Here is a 23,038-nt window from a genome sequence, read left to right as displayed (position 1 = left end):
CAGCTTACCACAGGAGACCCTGGGATTGAACCCTGGACCCTCTGTATGGTAGGTGGACACTCAATCAGTTGAGCCATGTCCGCTTCCCCAAAATCGAGGTCTTGACACACCATATTTTCTCCCAGAGTGTAACATTTTGGTGGTTTGTTGCCATCAATCCCTGGGGTTCCTTGGCTTGCTTCTTTGCTTCTGTCACATGGCGAGCTGCCTAATTCTCTGGCTTTTTCTGGTTTTAGGCTTCTGCTGACTTGACTTGTCCAATTTCTTTTGCTTGTAAGGACTTCAGCAATATTGGATTAAGGCCCACCACCATTCAGTTTGGCTACATCCAAACATCTTCAGAGGTCCTCTTTGTAAATGTGTTCATACCTATAGGTTAGAGGTTAGGATGTGAACATGTCTGGCAGGATTCAATCTACCATAGACATATTCAAAATTTTAAAAGTATATAGTACAATCTTTTTATGTAGATTGAGTTAATTAGAACAAAATCTAGTCACTTTGGCAATCACTTTTCCTCTAAACTGTAATTGATAACTTTAAATGAAGTAGTTTTTTTAATAATAAGTATTTGAATAAATGCTTTCTGTAAAACAGTTTTAGTCTCAAAGCATCAAGTCAATAATCCTTGGCATATTTAAACAAACCTTTCAATATTACAGAAACTGCTACAGGAATGTACTTTTTACCCTTCAAAACTACTTAGATGGAACCTTAAATTTATTATGACAAGTACATAGAAATTTTGTATAGATATTGGGCATGTCGGCCTGTTTGTTAGCCTTTTCCTCATCTATCAAAAAAGGTATTGGAAGTGAACTTGGCCCAATGGATAGGCATCTGCCTACCACATGGGAGGTCCAGGGTTCAAACCCTGGGCCTCCTCGACCCATGTGGAGCTGGCCCACGCGCAGTGCTGATGCGTGCAAGGAGTTCCATGCCAGGCAGGGATGTCCCCCGCGTAGGGGAGCCCCATGCGCAAGGAGTGTGCCCCATAAGAAGAGCTGCCCAGTGTGAAAGAAAGTGCAGCTTGCCCAGGAATGGCACCGCACACACAGAGAGCTGACACAACAAGATGACGCAACAAAAAGAAACACAGATTCCCGGTGCCGCTGATAAGAATAGAAGCGGTCACAGAGGAACACACAGCTAATGTTGGGGGGGCGGGGGGGGGGGGGGAAGGGGAGAGAAATAAATGAAAAATAAATCTTAAAAAAAAAAAAATGTAAGGGTTGGCTCATATCTTATCTTTTCAAAGGGCCTCATTAGTTTACTTACTTTATTAATTGTTCTTTGCTCTGTAGTTATATCTGTGTTGCTTTTTTTAATCAAGACTTTTATACAAAGAATATAAGATTATCATTTTTTTCACCATTGTCATCTTTACCTTGTATACTTAATTGGCATAGGAACTTTATTCTCAGCCCCTGTTTATGTGTTCTTAGAAAATTTGCCACAGTACTATTAATACATATGTAGAGCTGTCTCATTTCAGATGCTTTTGAACTGACTCCTGAGCAGTGACTAAAAAGAAGCCAATGCTTGTTACCATACACGGATTTCATTTAGATGTCATTTCATTCTCTATTGTTTGGCCAGTATAATAGATACCTGGGGTGAAGAGCATTCCAGCCAGAAGGGAGCAGCACAGGCAAAGGCTTTTGGGTGGCTGCTGCCTGGCTTTTTTTCAGGAACACCAAGGGAGCCTGTGTGGCTTGAGTTACATGTAAAAGGGAAGAAGATTAGAAGATTGAGACAGTGGCAAGCCACTGTAAGGATTTTGACTCTCACTGTGAGTTAGTTGGGGGCTATTGGAGGGATTTGAGTAGAGTAGTGATGTGGTCTGACTTAGTTTTCAAATGAATTACTATGATTGCTCTGTGTAAAACTGTCTCCATTTGGCCAAAAACAGAAGCAAAGAGACTACTGAGCAGAGTATAAGGAATGAAAAGCAGGTATATTATGCACATGTTTTAAAACTGGAGCTGGTAGAATTGGATTTTGATTTGTATGTAGGAGGTGATTGAGATTGGAGTTAAGAAGGTCTCCAAGGATTTTGGATGGATGGAATTGGCATTTACAGAAATGGAGATGATTGCCCAGAGCACAATTGTTAGGTTTGAGAAGCTAATTGGACAAGAGGAGATGTGTAATTTTCCATTGGATTCTGAAGTTCAGAATTCAAAGAGAGCTCATATAATATTTAGTCTATATTTAAAACCACAGGATTAAATGAGATCACCAAGAAAATGAATAGATAAGAAAAAGAGTGGCCAAAAACTGGGCCTGGGTCCCATCCCTCCAGTGTTGATGTGGTTTGGGAGAAGAGGAAAAACTGGTTAAAGGACCCTGTGGAGAGGCTGGTGACTAGAAGGAACACCAGGTAATAGTATTGTCCTGTTGTGTACTGTGAAGGAAGTGCTTTTAGAAGAGAGGGTCAACTGTTAAAAATTTTGTGTCAGAACTGAATGGACTGAGACTTGAATTTGGGATTTAGCAGTGTGAAGGTTACTGGTGACAACTACGGAAGAGCCTTCTTGGAATAGAAGAGACAAAAGTATCTGATAACCTTCTATTATTGGATCTTAATAGTATTTCTAAAATATATTTTTACTACTTGATAAAAGTCTCTAATGAATGAACTTGGGTTCTAAATTGGTTTTCCTTTTTTCCTTTTCATTGTAGCTATGATACTTGGGTTCACAACAGTGATGTTGATGCTGAAATTGAAGAGCCACCAATTCCAGAAAAACCATGGAAGGTGAGCATTCCTTTAAAAAAAACAGTAACAAAAACACAAAAGCTTTACTCAGACGTAATTTCCTAGCTCTTCTCAGCTTTTCTCCACAAAGGATTTTAAGCGGGTATTGAATGATGGTTGCCTTTTTTTATCATCTATTAAGAGATAAAGTGACCATGAAGACATTATTATCCAGGTCTTAAATGAATGTCTAAAGTGGTGTTTGAGGGAACTCCAAAAGCAGGTCAGTTTGTTTTGTGAGATTGTTGAGTGGAGAGGAAGATGGGGCGTGGAATTGAGCATTGTTGGTGTGGTCATTCAGCAAGGCTGGTGGCACTGCTTGCCTGACTCTTACTGTGACACAGTTATTTTAGAAATTGTTTCCATTATAATGGCAAGAGTCCTTGCATTGACTTTATTTTTTACTTTTAATAGGGAAATGATTTTTTAAATTGCAAGAATAGTACAAAGTACTACTTGGTCCTTTCTCCCAGATTCCCCTATTGTTAATTATTTTAGGAAATTCGTTCTTGAAGTGATACTGTTATGTAAGGCCTATATTCCAATTTCATTAGTTGTCCCAAGAATATCTTTTACACTGAGTTTTTCCCTTGATCCAGGATCCATTCCAAGAACACACACTGCATTTAGTTGTCAGGTCTCATTAGTCTCCTTTAATCTGAAACATTTCTTTAGTCTTTCTGTGTCTTCATGACACTGACATTTTTGAAGTGTGTAGGTCATTTGCTTTATAGAATGTTCCTGAATTTTGGGATGTGTGATGTTTCCTTATTATATTCAGACTATGCCTTTTTAGCTAGACTTGTGCATAAGCAATATTATGTTCTCAGTGCATCATGTCAGGAGAGACAAAATTTCAATTTGTCCCATTACTGCTGATGATCAGTTGGAGTATTCAGTAAGGTAGTTTATGTTAAGTTTTTCCACAGTAACACTACCATTTTTCTCATTGTAATTAAATTTATTTTTTAGGGAAATATTTTGAGATGATGTAAATAACCTTTTTCTCAATGTAGTTTTACCTCAAAGTTTTCTCATATACTAATAATTCTTGCCTGGCTGGATTAGTTACTATTACAGTGATGATTGCAAAATGGTGCTTTTCTACTACTCTCTCCATTCCATCTATACTTGTAGTTGGTATTTTCCAGTGGAGATGAGTTTTCCCTTGTCCATTCACATGCATCTGCATAACAGTATACACTCATGGAGCAGTGACATTACTGTTACTATTCATTTTGAATTGTCAAATCATCCCAAATTTGGCTAGTGGGAACTCTTTCAAGTTGACTCCTGTGCCATTTTGGCATTACTTTATCCATTTTGGGGGGGTACTTCCTAACTTTCTGACACAAAAATGTATTCCAAACTTACCTTCTAATTTTCCTTTGCTAACTGTGGAATCAGCCATTTCTACAGGGACATTTTTCTTTCCAGGAGCAGTGGTATTTTTACATGATGTTTATTGACTGTTTTGTGTAATATGATGAGCACTTAGGTGGATTCAAATTAATAGATTTCATTCAGCCAATTTCTAATTGTGTGACTCTGAGGAAGACTGAAATTTGGAGGTTCAGAATCCATATTTGGAAAATGGGAGTAACAAAAATCTTTTCTTTTAAATTTTTATTTGGAAATACTTTAAAAAACACAAAATTTGCAAGAATAAGAATAGGACATAGACTACTTGTGCACTCTTTATCCGTTCTTCCCTCTTTTGATTTTTATCATTTATACTCTTGTGTTTATTCATACATGTTTTTCTGAACCATTCAAGAATGTTATATATGTTGTTGACCTTTACCCCTTATACTTATTTGTGTTGCCTAAGAATAGGAAATTTTCATAAATAACCGCAGTACATTTACCAAATTCAGTAAATTTAATATTGACACAGTTTTGTAAATTTTCCCACCAATGTACTTTATATTAATAGCTTTCTTTTTCTTATTAATTTTTATTTCCCCCCTTCCCCTTCTCCTCCCCCTTCCCGCCTGTATCCATTGCTCTCTATATCCATTCACTGTGTGATCTTCTGTAGCCATTTCTCTCTTTGGTCTTCTCTTCTCATTTTTTCTCCTCTAGGATTCACTGGGATTTGATCCTGGGGACCTCTGATGTGGAGGGAGGTTCCCTGCTAGCTGTGCCACCTCATTTCCTGGTCTCTGCTGTGCTTCACCTTGTCTCTCCCCTTTGTTTCTCTTTCGTTGCATCGTCATCTTGCTGCACGACTCAACTTGGCATAGGCACTGGCTCACCGCACGGGCGCTCTCACTGTACAGGCATTCTTGTCGCGCGAGCATTGGCTAGCCATTCGGGTACTGGCTCACCACACAGGCACGCTTTCTCTTCTTCTTTTTCATGAGGAGACCCCAGGAATTGAACCTGAGTCCTCCCATATGGTAGGCAGAAGCCCTATCACTTGAGCCACATCTTTTTTTAACCCCCTTTTTTTCAAACCTCTATCTAGAATCCAGTCTAGGATCAGCTATTGGATTTATGTCATATCTCTTTGGTTTCCTGGAACATTACAGCATTTGTCTTTTATTACATGTTTGAATTTTATGTAAAAATCTTCCTCATTTGGAATTTCTGATGTTTTTTCATGGTTAAAGTCAAGTTAGGGATCCTAATCCAGAATACTACATTAAGTGTCCTCCTCAAGGTGTCATGTTGGGAGACATTGTCCATTTTGGCCAAGTTAATTACCTGCAGTTAATCTGTGGGCAATTCTTATAGACTGTGCAGATATCCTACTTCTTATCAAAATTTCACCTACTTAGTGTCCACTGACGATTCTTGCTTAACCAGTGATGGTGGGAAATTCTTTTAGATCATGCAGATAACCTACTTCTCATCAAAAACTCCTCTACTTAGCATCTATTGATGGTTCTTGCTTGAAACCAGTGTTTTCTATGATGTTTGTACAGGATGATTTTCCACTCTTGCTCTCCCTTCACATTTACCAGTTGGGTTTTGGTGTTCTGTAAGTAGTAGCCCTTCTTTTCCCCTCATGTTCTTACCTCTCATCAGTGTAGACTCATGGCTTTCTATTTTTTTCAATAGTATATATAGTTCATTACTCATTATTTTCATGCTCAAATTGATTTGGCCAGTAGGAGCTTTTCAAGGTGACTCTATGTGTCCTTGTGACAAGTCTCCATCATTTTTTGAGCACTCTTTCATGGCATGGGAAGATGTTCCAGGCTTATCTTTTTTTTCTTTTTTTTTTTTTAAGATTTATTTGTTTGTTTATTCCCCTCCCTTCCCCTCCTCCTGCCCTGCTGTTTTTCCTGTCTGTGTTGTCTTCTCATTTTCTCTCCTCTAGGATTCCCTGGGATTTGATCCTGGAGACTTCTGATGGGGAGAGAGGTTCCCTGTCAGTTGTGCCACCTCAGTTTCTGGTTTCTGCTGCTCTTCACCTTTACTCTCCCCTTGACTCTCCCCTTGTCTCTCTTTTGATTCGTCATCTTTCTGTGGACTCTCTTGTGCAGGGCACTGGCTCACCACACTGGCACTTGTATGCAGGCACTGGCTTGCTGCACGGGCACGCCTCCCCTTCTTCTTTTTCACCAGGAGGGCCCAGGTATTGAACCCAGATCCTCCTGTATGGTAAGCAGAGCTCTATCACTTGAGCCCTATCTACTTCCTAGAATCCAGCCTTAGCTTGAACCTTCCTTTACTCATGCTTCGAATCAATAATTTCTTAGAGGACCTCTCACTCTTGTTAGCAGGAAAAGGAATTAGAGACCAAGACCTTGGCCTCGGTATGCTTCATGCCACTGAGAAGTCTTTATTTCTAGAACCTTTTTGTGAAGAGAGCTATGAAGTATAGCATGCATGTATATAGACACATAGACACACAAACACATATACTCACTCCTATGTGTATTTATAGAAATATATATATACACGTGCATACACGTGTAATATACATACTTTGAAATCATGAGACACTAGTTTTAAATGCTCCCCATAGGTTTCTTTTTGCTGTCTTTATTTTTATTTCCGTATGTGTATATGTCTTCCCAAAGTAAGAACCCTGGCTCTCAGCAACATCAATACATTGACTCAATCCGTCAGTAACATTTGAATTAGTTTAGAATTATATTGCCCATGCCACCACAATAAACAAAACTACTAAAAAAAAAACAACAAGATTTGCCAGTGTACCCTCTGTCTAAGCCTGAGGGTATGTAGGCAAATACTGTACATGAGTTATTTGGGTTAGCTCTTTCTTTTTTCCTCTTCAGTGAGGTTGTGTTATTTATTTGAAGTACATTTGGGATTATTTGTTTCAGTTTGCTTTTTATTTTTGAAGGCACTAGGAACCAAACCTGGGACCTGCCATGTGGGAAGCATGTAATCAACTGCTTGAGCCACATCCACTGCCACCTTTAGTTTTTGTTTTAGTTTTTATTGTTGTTCTTTCTTCATTAATTTATGTTCTTCCCCTTGAATTTTTTTTTTTTAATTTTATTTTATTTATTCATCTTCCACCCCTGGTTGCTTTTGTACTTGTTATGTGCTCTCTGTGTCTGCTCATTTTCTCTTTAGGAGGCTCTGGGAACCAAACCTGGGACCTCCCATGTGGGAGAGAGGTGCTCATTCACTTGAGCCACCTCAACTCCCTGCTTTGTTCTGTCTCTTATTGTTTTTCCTCTTTGTGTCTCCTTGTTGTGTCATCTTTTTTTTTTTTTAGGTAGGTATCTTTTTTTTTAAATTTAATTTTTAATTTTTTAATTTTTCTTTTTTTTAAATATTACATTAGAAAAAATGAGGTCCCCTTATACCCCCCATCCCCCTCACCCCACTCCTCCCCCCATAACAACAATCTCCTCCATCATCATGAGACATTCATTGCATTTGGTGAATACATCTCTGAGCACTGCTGCCCTTCATGGTCATGGTCCACATCATAGCCCTCACTCTCCCACATTCCACCCAGTGGGCCATGGGAGGACATACAATGTCTGGTAACTGTCCCTGCAGCACCACCCAGGACAACTCCAACCCCCGAAAATGCCCCACATCTCATCTCTTCCTCCCATTCCGTAACCCCAGCAGCCACCATGGCCACTTTCTCCACACCAGTTCCACATTTTCTTTGATAACTCATCACAATAATTCATGAATAAAATATCAGTAAGTCCAGTCTAATCCATACTCTATTCCTCCATCCTGTGGACCTTGAAATGGTTGTGTTCACTCCACATCTATATCAAGAGGGGGCTTAGATTCCACATGGATGCTGGATGCTTTCAGTTGTAGGCACTCTTGGCTCCCTGGTGTGGTGGTTGACCTTCTTCAACTCCATGTTAGCTGAGTGGGGTAGGTCCAATAAACCAGAGTGTAGGAGCTGAAGTCTGTTGAGACTCAGGGCCTGGCTATCACATAGTCAGTCCAGAGATTCAGGTCCCCTGGGTATATATTAAACCCCAGCACCAACTACAGTTACAGTAAAAGTAACAGGAGAAACTTGTGAACAAAGATCACATCTGAGTCCAGCTCAATCACACAGAAACACAAAGAAGGGCCAACTAACAAGGCACTGAACTCCATCTGCCATGACCATAGAACCTGTGGGTCTCTTTAGCCCTTAGAAGAACCAATACCTGGGGTTGTATCTACTTTATCTATCTCTGGGATTCTGCTGAGGTGTGCATAAGGGCAACCCCTCTGATAACCTTCCGGTTCTTTTTGGAGACTCATAGCCATATAAACTCATTTGTCCTTTCCATTTCCCCCTTTTATTCAGGTCAAAAAGCATTTTTAACTCCTGGTATTATATGTAGATTGAGATATTTTGCTGGTCCGAGTTGACCCTTTTATTCAAGGTCATTTTCTAGTTAACATCATCAGCTGGTACTTGGTAGTAATCCCTTGGCGCCAGGGAGGCTCATCCCCAGAAGTTATGTCGCACGCTGGGGGGAAGGCAACGCATTTGCATGCTGAGTTTGGCTTTGAGACTGGCCACATTTGAGCAACACGGAGGCTCTCAGGAGGTAACTCTTAGGCACCCTGCAGCTGTAGGCCTTGTTCTTATTTCAGGTGCACAGGCTCACAGCATAGTCATTAGTATCAAGGACTCATTGTTGGACCTTCATTCTTTTTTGGTCTTTGTGATTGCACTTGGGGGATTGTTGCTGTTCCTTTAGGGACTGTGATAGAGCTCCCCTGGCTAGGAACTCAGCACTCTCTCAGTTGTTGTTTTTCATTGTATCCTCTATGAAAATATCCAAACATTTTTATGTACCCTGGATATATGCCCTGGAGAACTCCCTGCCAATCATGTGTCCCCTGTCAATAACATCCCATACCAGTATTCTTCCCCTGCCATTGTTGAACCTCTCTGTGATCCAAAACTTCTTGAAAAGTGAAGCCCAATATATTGCCAGGTTCCATTAATAGTAAAATGGAATATAGTGATGAGTTTAAAGGTTAGATATAGAATACATATTAATTTAGAAAAATTAAGGTAAAAATAAATTGGGGTTGTTGTGTCATCTTGTTGCATAAGGTAGCCATGCCTGCCCATTGCACCAGCTTCCTGTCTTGCTCTTTTTCTCCAGGAGGCACTGGGAACCCAACCCTGGACCTCTTATGTGGTAGGTGGGAGCTCAGTCACTTGAGCCACATCCACTTTCCCCCTTGAGTTTTAAAAGTTCTTTAAATGTTAGAAAATTAATCATTTATCTCTTATTTATATTGCTAGTATTTTCTCCTAGTTCGTCTATTGTATTTTCACTTGACTTACAGTGTAGTTTTGCCATGTAAAAGTTAGTTTTTAGATAGCACAATAAATAGATGGGTGGGTGGATGATGGGGAGAATGATGAAGCAAATGTGACAAAAAGCTAAAAGTTAGTTGGGCTGGGTATTTGGGAGGAGGGGGTATGTTGGAGTGTGGGTTCTGTATAATTTTTGCAGTTGTCCTGTGAAACTATTTTTAAAAAGTTCTATTTTAAAGAATTGTCTTTATATATTCACATTTTTCCATCTTTACCTTTAACTTACCAAGATTATTATAGTAGTAAAGTCTTCCCCTACCCCAGGTTGTTGAAGAATTCACTGCTGTTTTCTTGTTGTACAGTTTAACTTTTTATATTTAGATCCAGATCTAGTTATTTTATTTTATTTTTTAAATTTCTCTCCCCGCCCCCCCCCAGCTGTCTGTTCTCTGTGTCTATTTGCTGCGTGTTCTTTGTCCGCTTCTGTTGTTGTCAGTGGCATGGGACTCTGTCTTTTTGTTGCGTCATCTTGCTGTGTCAGCTCTCCATGTGTGTGACACCATTCCTGGGCAGGCTGAACTTTCTTTCACGCTGGGTGGCTCTCCTTACGGGGCGCACTCCTTGCGTGTGGGGCTCCCCTACGCGGGGACACCCCTGCGTGGCAGGGCACTCCTTGCGCGCATCAGCACTGCGTGTGGGCCAGCTCCACATGGGTCAGGGAGGTCCGGGATTAGAACCGTGGACCTCCCATGTGGTAGACGGAATCCCTAACCACGGGGCCAAGTCTGCTTCCCTGGTTATTTTATTTTAATTTTAATTTTTGAGGTACTGGACCCTAAGATTGAGCCAACCCGGGAACTCGTATATAGGAAGCCAGCATTCAACCACTGAGCCACATCGGCTTCCATGTTGGTTTCTGTGTTTACTTGTTCTTGTTTTTTTTGTGGTTTTTGGATGCCCTGCAACCCAAACTCGGGACCTCCCATATAGGAAGCAGGCACTTGACAAAGGCATTGTCAGATGGTTTTTCTGTGTCAATTGATAGGTCATGTGATTTTTCTTCTTTGATTTATTAATGTGGTGTAGTATACTGATTGATTTACTTTTGTTGAACCACCCTTGCATGCCTCGTATAAAACTCACTTGATCATGATTAATAATTCTTTTAATTTATTGTTGGATTTGGTTAGCAAGTTTTTGTGTTTTTTTAAATATACTTTTTAATTTTTATTAAAAGATATTTAGATTATAAATGTTACATTAAAAATATCGGGGATTTCCATATGTCCCCCGCCCTACCCCTTCCACATTTTCCCACATTAACAACAGCTTTCATTAATATGGTACATTTGTTACAACTGATGAACACATTTTGGAGCATTGCCACTAAGTGTGCATTGTAGTTTACATTTTAGTTTACACTCTCTCCCGCACAGTTTTGTAAGTTATGAGAAGATATATAATGGCCTGTATCTGTCATTTCAGTGTCATTCAGGACAATTCCCAAGTCCCGAAAATCCCCCGTATTATACCTGTTTTACCCTCTCCCTCTACTCAGAACCTCCAGTGGCCAGTGCCTCCACATCAATGATAAAAATTCTTTCATTGCTAGAATCATAATGTCTATAGTAGAATACCAGTAAGTCTATTGCAGTCCATCGTTCATTCCCCAATCCTGAGGATTCTGGGATGGTTACTCCCACTTCACGTCTAATTGAGAAGGGCCTTAGCTCCCATGGGGCAGATGGATGGGACTCTCTTGTTTACAGTGGTAAACTCTCTCTGTTCTTTGGGATGGTTGTTTTCATCATCATCTGCTTGTTAGTTGTCCTGGGTGAGTCCAATGAACTGGAAAGTAGGTGTTGCAACTCTGCTGAATTTTAGGACCCAGCTGGCACAGGGACAGCCCAAGATTTGTTTACAGTTGATCTGATCTTAGTTAAAATTGGCAGCATTTTTTATTTGTTAGCACTACATAAAATAATATTGATGTAATGTCTTATATTTATGCTCATGTGTTAGTAATAATAACACAAATCTAACAAGGTGGTTCAATAAATTAAGATTGGCAAATAGCTTGTCATATACTCAATACTAAATAAGTGTTTACTGCATTATCATTCTTCTTCTTGTTAATTTAATGGCTATTTGGTCATAACCATTTTATAATATGAATGAACTTTTAAAGTAAATTTAACTTAATTTCAAGTGATTTTTCAGTGTTTTGCTTTTTCATTTTCAATATTCTTTAATGAGTCTCCAGGTATTTGTCACATTTTTTTCTATTACATGGTGTAGAAAATTGTTTTATTATTTAAGATGTATTAAGTGTTCAGTTACATTTTTCAGTTATTCTGCAATTTGATCTTTCAGTTTTTTAGTTTAATTCTTTTCTTTTGCTTTGTAGGATGAATTCTGAAGCTATATTAATTTTAGGAACTGTTGAGTCCAGTTTCTTGGAATAGTAAACTTGTGCCCTATGGCATTTTTTTCCTGTGGGTACTCTTTGCTTATTAGTAAAAGACATGGAATAAAAATTCAGAATGTTTATTAAGTTTCCACTCACGTAAACATAAGTTAAAATGGAGTCTTCTGCTTTTAATCTGTTTTATACAGTTGAGTCTTTGGAAATAATAAACAGGGTTCTTTTTTAAAGCTTTTGTTTATTGAAAGGCCAAGTGCTTTATTACTTAGGTAGATGTTTGTACGTTGATATGTCTTTAGGTTCATGCTAAATGGATTTTGGACACTGAGCTTTTCAATGAATGGATGAATGAGGAAGATTATGAGGTGGATGAGAACAGGAAGCACGTGAGTTTCCGTCAGCGAATTTCAACAAAGAATGAAGAGGTATTTGGTGGCACTATTTCTTTTTACCTTTTTACTTTCCATTTTTCTTCTTTCTTGACCTACATATTACTTTATCTTCATTGATGTAGTCTTTTTATGTACAGTCCAAGGTCCGTTGGCCATCAAGTATATGTAAAAGTTACTAAGTGACTGTAACGGCCATCTCAGGAGGTGGTGGCAGAGATGAAATCTCATAGGATCACTAAGGTTAAAATGGCCTGTGTGGTATGGCAGTGGTAGAGCTGATTTTGTTCTGTAGATCTGAGTTTTAGTTTTGTCTACCAAATATCATAATTTACTTTAGCTGTTATTTTTCCCAGGTTTAACTTCTTTCATCTGAATGTTTTTAAGTAACTTAATGCACTGGCAGTAATTAGTACTAAGTACAGGCCTTAAACATCTCAGAGTTATGTAGTTCAGTCCTTTTTTGGATTGGGACACCTGACATTTAATGATTTAATACTTTAAGAAGTCAACTACTGAAATATTTATCCATGATTCCTTATAACCTGTGACTTTTGAGGTCGATGTGTCATTAGAGGAAGACCTGTGACTGAGAAGAGGGCTTTGAGACTGAGACAATTTCTTTTAACCATTAACTTAGAAAGTACATTTTCTCCTCCTTCCATCTTGTTACTTTCCTGTTAAAATTTCTTTACTCTACAATGTCTGTGTTTACATTTTTAGGAAATGTCTTTAAGTATTATGTGTTTTTCACATCCTTTCATATTTAATTTGACCCTATTTGTAATGGAATTTGACTTTCTTAAGCTTTCCTTTTTTAACCTTCACTGTCAGATACGTTTATATACTTGTTTTCCCTTAATGCATTTCAAACCAAGGCTTTTATATCATTAAGATTATTATAATTTGCATAGCACATTATTAAGCTGGCCTGTCCACATTTATATGGTTTGCTTACTGGTTTATTCATTTATTTTGGGGGGCTTATATCAACATAGATTTAATATGTCATTTAAAGACTTTAACTTGGGGCTTACTATACTATGCAAAGGTATGTATCGTTTAGATTTTTTTTTTTTAACTGCATTTTCAGACTTAAAAGGTGCAAATCCGATTCCTGGTTTGATGCCATAGAGCTACTGAAAGGAAACAAATAATAAGTGTAAGGGATAATTAGTGTGCTAGAGAAAATTAATATTTAAGTAGTATTTTAACCTCAGGTTTTTACTTTTCCATCTCTGATGCTTCTGCCTAATCTAATACTTGGGATAATTTTGGGTGATTTTATTATTGTAGGAACCCCTCCCTTCTCCCCGTCCCCTGCAGGTGTCCCTCTGGCTTCTTGCCCAGAGCAGAAGAATTGGAATCCACACTGAAATGGTCATGAGAGAAAGCAGATTTATTAACATTAGCAGAAGGACAGGAAATGGGGGTGTTTCAAATCTGCTTTTCCATTAAGGGTTTTTCTCACAGCTTTTTTACAGGTTGAAACAAAGAAAGTTAATCATTAGGGTGACATTTGTAAGCATGGTCAGGACAGATTAGTTTTTGCTTTTCTCAGTTTATCTTAAAATGTGCATGGTGCCTGGGAAGTGGACTTGGCCCAGTGGTTAGGGCGTCCGCCTACCACATGGGAGGTCTGTGGTTCAAACCCCCGGCCTTCTTGACCCGTGTGGAGCTGACCCACGTGCAGTGCTGATGCGCACGAGGAGTGCCGTGTCACGCAGAGGTGTCCCCCACGTAGGGAAACCCCATGCACAAGGAGCGTGCCCCATAAGGAGAGCCACCCAGTGCGAAAGAAAGTGCAGCCTGCCCAAGAATGGCACCGCACACACAGCTGACACAACGTGATGATGCAGCAAAAAGAAACACAGATTCCCAGTGCTGCTGATAAAGATAGAAATGGTCACAGAAGAACACACAGTGAATGGACACAGAGAGCAGACAACTGGGGGGGATGGGGAAGGGGAGAAAAACTAAAAAAAAAAAAAAATGCATGGTGCCTTTGGTCAGGGATCCTTATCTGGGATAAGGATGGGTCTGTTTGTGGTATGGATGTGAAGATTTAGATAATTGGACAATTATTTTTAAAAGACATCTGTAAAGATAACTTCATTAATTAAAAGTTTACAGGTTTCTCATCTTAAAGTTTTGACAGACATTACCTTAACTCATTAGTATCCAGACACACATCCAAGTAAAATAATGCTATTTTATTTAATGAATGTTTTCTTTTTTCTTTTCCTTCATATGAGGTTAAAACTCTTTGTTTTTGTAATACCTTAAAAGTTTAAATAACCTCAAAAGCATACTGAACTTTTAGGCTCTAGAGAATGTATTTTTAATTGTTTTATTTGCTTTAATTGTAATTTAGCAAAAACCTTTTATAATTTTCAAGGATATTTACTTATTGAAATTTGATCATTGGGTTAATTATTCGTAAGGCTGTTAAAATTTAATTGGAATAAAAAATAAATGTTTAAAAAAAAATAAAGAAGCAGATGTGGCTCAATTGATAGAGCTTCCACCTACCATATAAGAGGTCCAGGGTTTGGTGGTTTCCAGGGCCTCCTGGCTTGTGTGGTGAGCTGGCTCATGTGCAAGTGCTGCTGCATGACAAGGTACTCCTTACATGGGGTGCCCCATGTGCAAGAAATGTGCCCCTCAAGGAAAGCTGCCCTGTGCGAAAAAGAGCAGCCTGCCCAGGAGTGGTGCCGCACATACAGAGAGCTGATGCAGCAAGATGACGCAGCAGAGACACATGTTCCTGGTGTTGGCTGACAAGAATGCAAGCGGACACAGAAGAACACACAAAGAATGGACACAGAGAGCAGACACCTGGGGCAGGGGAGAAATAAATCTTTTTTTTTTTTTTTTCTTTTTTCAAATTCTACTCAATTTATTCATTTTTTAAAAAATATTACATTCTAAAAATATGAGGTCCCCATTCACCCCCACTGCCCCCACCCCACCACTCCCCCCACAGTAACACTCTCCCCCATCATCATGACACATCCATTGCATCTGGTGAGTACATCTCTGGGCATCGTTGCACCCAATGGCCTGTGGTCCACACCATAGCCCACACTCTCCCACGTTCCATCCAGTGGGCCATGGGAGGACATACAATGTCCAGCAATTGTCCCTGCAGCACCACCCAGGACAACTCCAAGTCCCGAAAATGCCTCCACATCTCATCTCTTTCTCCCATTCCCCACACCCAGCAGCCACCATGGCCACTTTTTCCACACCAATGCCACATTTTCTTGATTATTAACCACAGTAGTTCATGAATAGACTATCATTAAGTCCACTCTAAGCCTTACTGTATTCCTCCTTCCTGTGGACCTTGGCTTGGTTGTGTCCATTCCACATCTATGTCAAGAGGGGGCTTAGATTCCACATGGATACTGGATGCAATCCTCCTGCTTTCAGTTGTAGGCACTCTAGGCTCCATGTGTGGTAAATAAATCTTTAAAATAAAATAAACTTAATCGGATAGGAAAATGGATGTGGCTCAAGCAGTTGAGCACCATCCTCCCACAAGGGAAGTCCCGGGCTTGGTTCTCAGTTCCTCCTAAATCAAAAACAATGGGCAAAAAAACCCCAAAACCCAATAACAAGCAGAAACTGTGAGGAAACAGATGAGGGAGCTTTCTCGGAGAGGGGAGGGGGGCTTAGTTGGGATTTATAAGGCAGACTATGCAAACAAAGTTTATACTGTAATATCCCCTCTGACCTTTTCATTTTTGGTTTCCAGACCTATTAGAATTCTAAGCTAAACTCATATCTCCCCTATCTTTGACACCTAGCCCATCCTCCGTAGTTTGCTAAACTGGTTCGAATTCACTCAAGGTTAGAAGACCCTGGGGTAGGATAGGCTATAGAAGGATTGGGCAGGAATTTAGGACAACCTTTTTAGTTTTTTCTTCAAATTGTTCTTTGTCAGGTTTTTAAATGACCATTTTCATTCTGTTTGGCTTGTCTTATTTGGGCTCCAGTGGTATTCATTTACATATATATGGGCTTATTTAAGTTTTAGCAATTTGAATAGAACTCTTTTAAGAATTTTCATTTGTTAACTTGATATTATGTTCCAGAGGCCAGAAAATGTGCATTGAACAGACACAAATAGAGTGAGACACTCCAACTGAAACAAAATTCACTAATTTGACTCATACTTCTCTTTTGATATGGAAGTGCATGTGAGGAAATTTAAAGTAAAAAACACTTTTTCAGGCCTTTGTAGCCTCCCTCCCTTTGGAAGGCTCTTGGAAGGGTCTGCAACCTAGCAGTAGGCCCATGGCCTGGATTTAAGCAACTTAGAGGGTTAATCCTAAAGAGCTAGAAGAGGTTCAATCAAAGAACAGTAGTAAGACGTAACAGCCTATCTCTAAATTCCTATGCAAGAGAAAACTGAACACGAGAGTAAATTCACTGTCATAATCAGATACCTAGACATCAGCAAGAAATTATAAGCTGTACTAAGAAATTGGAAGATATAGTCAAAACAAAGAAATATATCAAAGCCCCAGATGAGATACAGAATTTGAGACAACTAATGATTGAAATTTACCCAAATCTTCTAAATCAAATCAATGAGGTGAAACACAATATGGGTAAAGTGATAAAGGATGTTAAGAGGACACTGAAGCGACCACAGAGAAGAATTTGAAAACCTGTTAGAAAAATAACAGCTTTATAGGTATGAATTTGGGGGGAGGGGATTGGAAACTTCCTAAGAGGAACAAGACAAAGATGCCCACTGTGACCACTGTTACTCAACATTGTCGTAGAAGTTCTAGCCAGAGCAATAAACAAGAAACAAAAAGGCATCCAAATAGTTAAAGAGGACCTAAAACTATCACTATTTGCTGTTGACATGATCCTATATTTAGAAAATTCTGAAATGTTTACAGCAAAGCTACTTTGAACTAATTAATGAGTTCAGCAAAGTGGCATATTGTAAGATCAACACAAGAAAATTGGTAATGTTTCTGTACACTAGTATTGACCAGTCTGAGGAAATCAGAAAAATATTTGCAATGGCAACAAAAAGACTCAAATACATAGGAATCAATTTAACTAAAGATGTGCAGAACGTATATTGAGAAAATTAGAAAACACTGCTAAAAGAAATCAAAGAAGACTTTTAAAGAAATGGAAACACGTTCCATGTTCATTGACTGTAAGAGTAAATATTGTGAAGATGTCAGCCATACCGATATTGGTATATAGATACAGTGCAATACCAATCAAAATCCCAACAGCCTACTTTACAGAAATAGAAAAGGAAATTACCAGATTTATTTGGAAGGGAAAGGGCTCCCAAAAAGGCAAAAGCATTCTTAAAAAGAAGATTGTTGTGTGAAGAATTTCACTGCCTGACCTTGAACCATATTACAAAGCTAAAGTGATCAAAACAGCATGGTGCTGGCATAAAGATAGACACATCAATCAATGGAATAGAATTAATAATTCAGAAATAAACCTTCACCTGTATGGCCAACTAGTATTTAGCAAATCTACCAAGTCCACATTACTGGGACAAAAGCTTTTCCACAAATGGTGCTGGGGGAACTGAATAACCTTAACCAAAAGATTGAAAGAGGACCCCTATCTCACTCCCTATAAAAGAATCAACTCAAAATGGATTAAAGACCTAAATATAAAAGCTAGGACTATAAAACTACTAGAAGAAAATGTAGGGAGACATCTTAAATACCTTGTGGTAGGTGGTGGTTTCTTGGACCTTACACCTAAAGCACGTGCAACAAAAGAAAACAGATAAATGGGACCTCCTTAAAATTAAACAGAATTTTTGCACCTCACAGGTCTTTGGCAAAAGAGTAAAAAAGGCAGCTGACTCGATAGGAGAAAATATTTGGAAATCACGTGTCCCATAAGAGTTTAATATCTGTGATATATAAAGAGATGTTAGAACTCAACAATAAAAAAGACAGATGACCCAATTAAAAAATGGGCAAAAGGCTTGAATAGATATTTGTTCAAAGAAGAAATAAAAATGGCAAAAATCCACATGAAAAAATGTTCAGCATCACTAGTGATTAGGGAAATGCAAATCAACCCTACAGTGAGATAGCATCACACTTATTAGAATGGCCACTGTTAAAAAGTTGGAAAACGAAAAGCATTGGAGAGGATGTGGAAGATGGGAATGCTTATTCACTGTTGGAGGAGGTGTAGAATGGTACATCTACTGTGGAGGCCTGTTTAGCAGTTTCTAAGGAAGGTGAATATAGATTTGCATGTGACCCACCAATACCACTACGACGTATATACCCTGAAGAACTGAGAACAGTGACATGAACAAAAAATCTGCGCGCCAAAGTTTATAGTATTGTTATTCACAGTACCAAAAGATGAAAACAATACAGGTATCTGTCAACCAATGAATGGATACAAACAAACTGGTATATCCACAGGATGGGATATTATGCAGTTGTAAGAAGAAATGAAGTCATGAAGCATGATAACATGGATGAACCTGGAGGACAATTTTTAAAAAATTTTATAAAGGTTTATTTATTTATTTTCCCCCCTTCCCCTCTTCCCGCCCTGCTGTTTTTGCTGTCTGTGTTGTCTTTTCTTCTCATTTTCTCTCCTCTAGGATTCACCAGGATTCGATCCTGGAGACCTCTCATGGGGAGAGAGGTTTCCTGTCAATTGTGTCACCTCAGTTTCTAGTTTCTGCTATGCTTCACCTTGGCTCTCTCCTCATCTCTCTTTTGATGCATCATCTTGCTGCATGACTCACTTGTGCAGGGCACTGGCTCACTACGCGGGCACTCACGCAGGCTCTTGCACGGACACTAGCTTGCTGTGCAGGCACGCTTTCTCTTCTTTTTCACCAGGAGACCCCAGGTATTGAACCCAGGTGGAGGACATTTTCTTGAGTGAAGCAAGCCAGACACAAAAGGACAAATACTGTATGATTGTGCTATTATGAACTAAATATATCGTGTAAAACTCATGGAGTTAATAACTAGAATATAGGTCACCATAAGATAGATTGAGGTTAGAGAATAGAAAGCTAAGGGCTAATGTATGGAGAATTGATAAGAAGAGTGTTGGTTAGTCTTTTCTAATGAATAGAAAAGATGAAAGCAATCATAATATTTGTAACTAATAATCATTTTATATGGGGATGGCAATGGTGAAAAGGGAAAATTTTAAATTATGTATATTTCTAGAAGGAAAGCTAAAAAATGTAAGATGGTAGTGTATAGCATAGTACAGCCTCATGTGAAATTAGATTATGGATATTTTTATATATATAACTGTTTTTCCTTGAAAAAGAACAAATGTTCATCAACATTACAAGTTAGTATCAGTTAAAAATATAAGCAAAGCAAACTATGGACAAAGGGAAAAAAAAAGGAAATATACTAAGTGAAACTAGACACAAGGAACTATATATTGCTTGACTCCATCTATTCAAAATTTAAATACAAATAAACTGGATAAATGGAAACAGAATAGCAGCTATGTATGGTAGGGAAGCATAGAGAGATTGAGAGTTGAGTTTTTCATCTTTTTTGTTATTGTTGGACAAATGAAAGTGCTGTAATAATTATTGAAGTGATGAATGCACAGCTATGTGATTATACCAGTACCACTGATTGTACACGAGGTGGATTTTATGCTTTATTAAAGTGTATCAATAAAATTGATTTGCTGAAATAAGAGGAAAAGATGGAGAAGTGAGAGCAAGGTGAATTGTCCTGGAAGGAGTCTAAGGGGATTCAAACTGCCAAACTAATTTCCTGATTTGCTTCTATGTTTGTGACCCGCTCACCCATTCAGATGTCCAGTTTCTGGGCTGGAACTGTTTCTGTCTTTGAAGCTTTAAAATGCCTTTAGGACCAAGCAGGTGTAAAAAACCCAGTTGTTGAGCTTTTAGACCAAGAGGGTCTAGCTGTCGTCGAAAGCTTGATTACCATGCTTACTTTTCTTGCTGAGGCCCCAGAACCTCGGTTAGTTGGATTCTTTGAGCAACCGCTTTGTCTTTAGTCCCATCTTGGCTGCCAAATTGATACCTCATAAAAGTGGATTCTTTCTCCTCATGTGAATGTAAAGCCAATTCCTGAGTCACTGGGGTTTCAGAGAGACAGAGAATTTATTATTTGCAGAATCAATGGAACATAGTGGCCTCATGGCCCAATATTGCCTCGCAGATCTGTAAAAATTTTAATGTAACATCGGCATAGTAATGAATAATTGGGACGGGGTGGGGTAACAAACCAGGGTTAGTCAGAAGGATTTAGATAGGGGTATACAGAACAAAGGTCAGTTACGAGGTCTTTAATATGAATATTAAACAGAGGCGGGAGGAGTGGTTATCTTCCCAATAATATGTACATTGAAGGGTGAACCACATCTCTAAACAAGAGTGAGCTCAGTCTAGAATTACCATCACAAAGTAAGCATACACAAAGGTGAGGTTAAGCCTAGAGTAACCATAAGTAGGAGAGACTACAGTAATTTCAGATATTAAGCATTTGCTATTTTATAATATAACGCCACCTGTGTAATTTAGTAGTTGTAATTATATGTTAATTCTTAACCGTTGGTTATAATCATTTGGCTTATCTTTGTCTTTTATCAATTTCAATGTGTTTCTTACTTTTCCAGTACTCACTATAAATGCTTTTCCCACCCAGAAAGATAGAATGTGATCATGAATAGTTTTTAGTTGTGCAGGGTTTTGGTACGTCTGTGCTATAGAATGGGCTGTATGCCCAGGCAACATTGCTCATATTTACATTGGTGATGTATAACCTGCCATGTCTTGGAGAGTCTCTTGACAGCTGGTGGTCCAGGATGCATAATGATATGCCTTTCATTTGTTCTCAGCTGGTGGAAATGGTGCTTTTTTTTTTTTTTTTTAGGTTTATTTTTTATTTATTTCTCTCCCCTTTCCCTCCTCCCCCCCAGTTGTCTGCTCTCTGTGTCCATTCGCTGTGTGCTCTTCTGTATCTGCTGTATTTTTGTCGGCGGCACCCAGAATCTGTGTCTCTCTGTTGGGTCATTGTGCTGCATCGACTCTCCGTGTGTGTGGCGCCATTCCTGGGCAGCTCTCCTTACGGGGCGCACTCCTTGTGCATGGGGCTCCCCTACACCGGGGACACCCCTGCATGGCAGGCCATTCCTTGCACGCATCAGCACTGCGCATCAGCCAACTCATCACATGGGTCAGGAGGCCCTAGGTTTGAACCTTGGACCTCCCATGTGGTAGGTGGACACCTTATCCATTTGGCCATATCTGCTTCCCTGGTGCTGTCTTTATGCGTGGAAACTCCCTTTTAGACAAGATATTTTAGAAAATGAGGAGTTGGTAAAACTGGTTGATACTTATTTCTGTGTACTTCCTCCTAGCAAGTCCGCAGTCCAGAGAGAAGAGATAGAAAGGCAGCAGCTAATGCTCGGAAGAGGAAACATTCTCCTTCCCCTCCCCCTCCCACACCCACAGAATCCCGGAAGAAGAGTGGAAAAAAAGGGTAAGAGCGGCATTAAAACAAACTTGAAATGACCTCTCAGATATTTATAAGTTTTACTCAAAAACATTTGTATGTTTGACTCATCATTGGTTCTCACTTGCTTTGATAGCTTGTCTTATAATAGGATGTCATCCGACAGGCATCTCATGTTGTATTTATTCAAAGGTACCCAGAATAGTCTTTTTGCTGTCCCTGAATATACATCCAACTTTATGACTGATAAGGAATTTAAGAAATTGTATTCACTATTTTTATTATCTGTTTCTCTAGTTTTACTATCTGTCCCCATTTGTGATCAAAATGATTCATGGAGAAGGTAAACCTATAACTGATTTTCTCCAAAGTATGCTATCTTGTTCTGAATTGCACTTTTGTACTTAGCTGAGTTTGAATGAAGAGTATATCATCTCAAAATTTTTTAGGACTTAAATTAGACATTCATAGTCCTTGCTTAGTACCTGACCTGAAGTAGATATTAATAAATAGCAGAGACATAATTTGTTACAATATATTAAGTAGATAATAATTTTAGGGTTGCCTCATTTTTAAATATATATAGTTTTTTTAGTTAGTTTTTATTTACTCAGAATTATGCAAACTATTTTACATGGATTATCTCATTTAATGGGTATGTGGGTGTGTGTAAAGCTGTACAGCTTTCTTAAGCACTCTCAGCCTCACATCAGATGTGCTACTGGTTCTCAGTTTGAAGCTGAGGTGAGAATAGGACACTAGTGGTTACTGAACAAGGATGTGATGTCTAAGAGACCCACAGTGCATTTCTTCTCTACAGTGCATGTGAAACGCACAGGATTGAATTCCCCCAAATAATTGTCCTTTAATTGAATACTTCTCATTTCCAGTGAACAGGTCTTTGCTCATTTTATGTCTCCCTTATTTTTTTCCTAACTTTTTCCCCCTCATTTTTCTTCTCTGCATCTTTTCTTACCTGTTGAAGTATTTTATCTCCCTCACTCCCTTTAGATGTCTAAAGGTTTTATAAATTCATGTGTAATTTTTATTTGAAAAAGGCCTCATCTTCATTCTCTTTGCAGTGTGAGTATCCTGGCTAGTTCCAGCACACTGTTGCAGACACAGCACTTTGTCCATTCCCAGGCTAACTTGTAAATGCATTCAGGTTATTACCTATTCCTTTCCAGAACAAGTTGTTTCTTCCTTCTTTCTTTTCTGCCTGCCAGCCTGTTTTACAGC

At 38.9% G+C, this 23,038-nt stretch overlaps 1 protein-coding gene across 2 annotated transcripts in view; it reads left to right on the top strand.

Moving 5' to 3' along the window:
- The window catches only part of SMARCC1 (SWI/SNF related BAF chromatin remodeling complex subunit C1), a 226,989-nt gene that overhangs the window by 80,562 nt on the left and 123,389 nt on the right, over positions 1-23,038 (top strand). For both annotated transcript variants that reach the window (XM_058288407.2, XM_058288408.2), the window contains exons 8-10: positions 2,686-2,761; positions 12,216-12,341; positions 21,705-21,826. In XM_058288407.2, the coding sequence (XP_058144390.1) occupies positions 2,686-2,761; positions 12,216-12,341; positions 21,705-21,826 (324 nt within the window). The remainder of the gene's footprint in view (positions 1-2,685; positions 2,762-12,215; positions 12,342-21,704; positions 21,827-23,038) is intronic.

The sequence above is a fragment of the Dasypus novemcinctus genome, chromosome 26 (genome assembly GCF_030445035.2).
Source record: "Dasypus novemcinctus isolate mDasNov1 chromosome 26, mDasNov1.1.hap2, whole genome shotgun sequence".
NCBI lineage: Eukaryota > Metazoa > Chordata > Mammalia > Cingulata > Dasypodidae > Dasypus > Dasypus novemcinctus.
The sequence above is the reverse complement of the archived record's forward strand: the minus strand, read 5'-3'. Positions and strand labels throughout refer to the sequence as shown.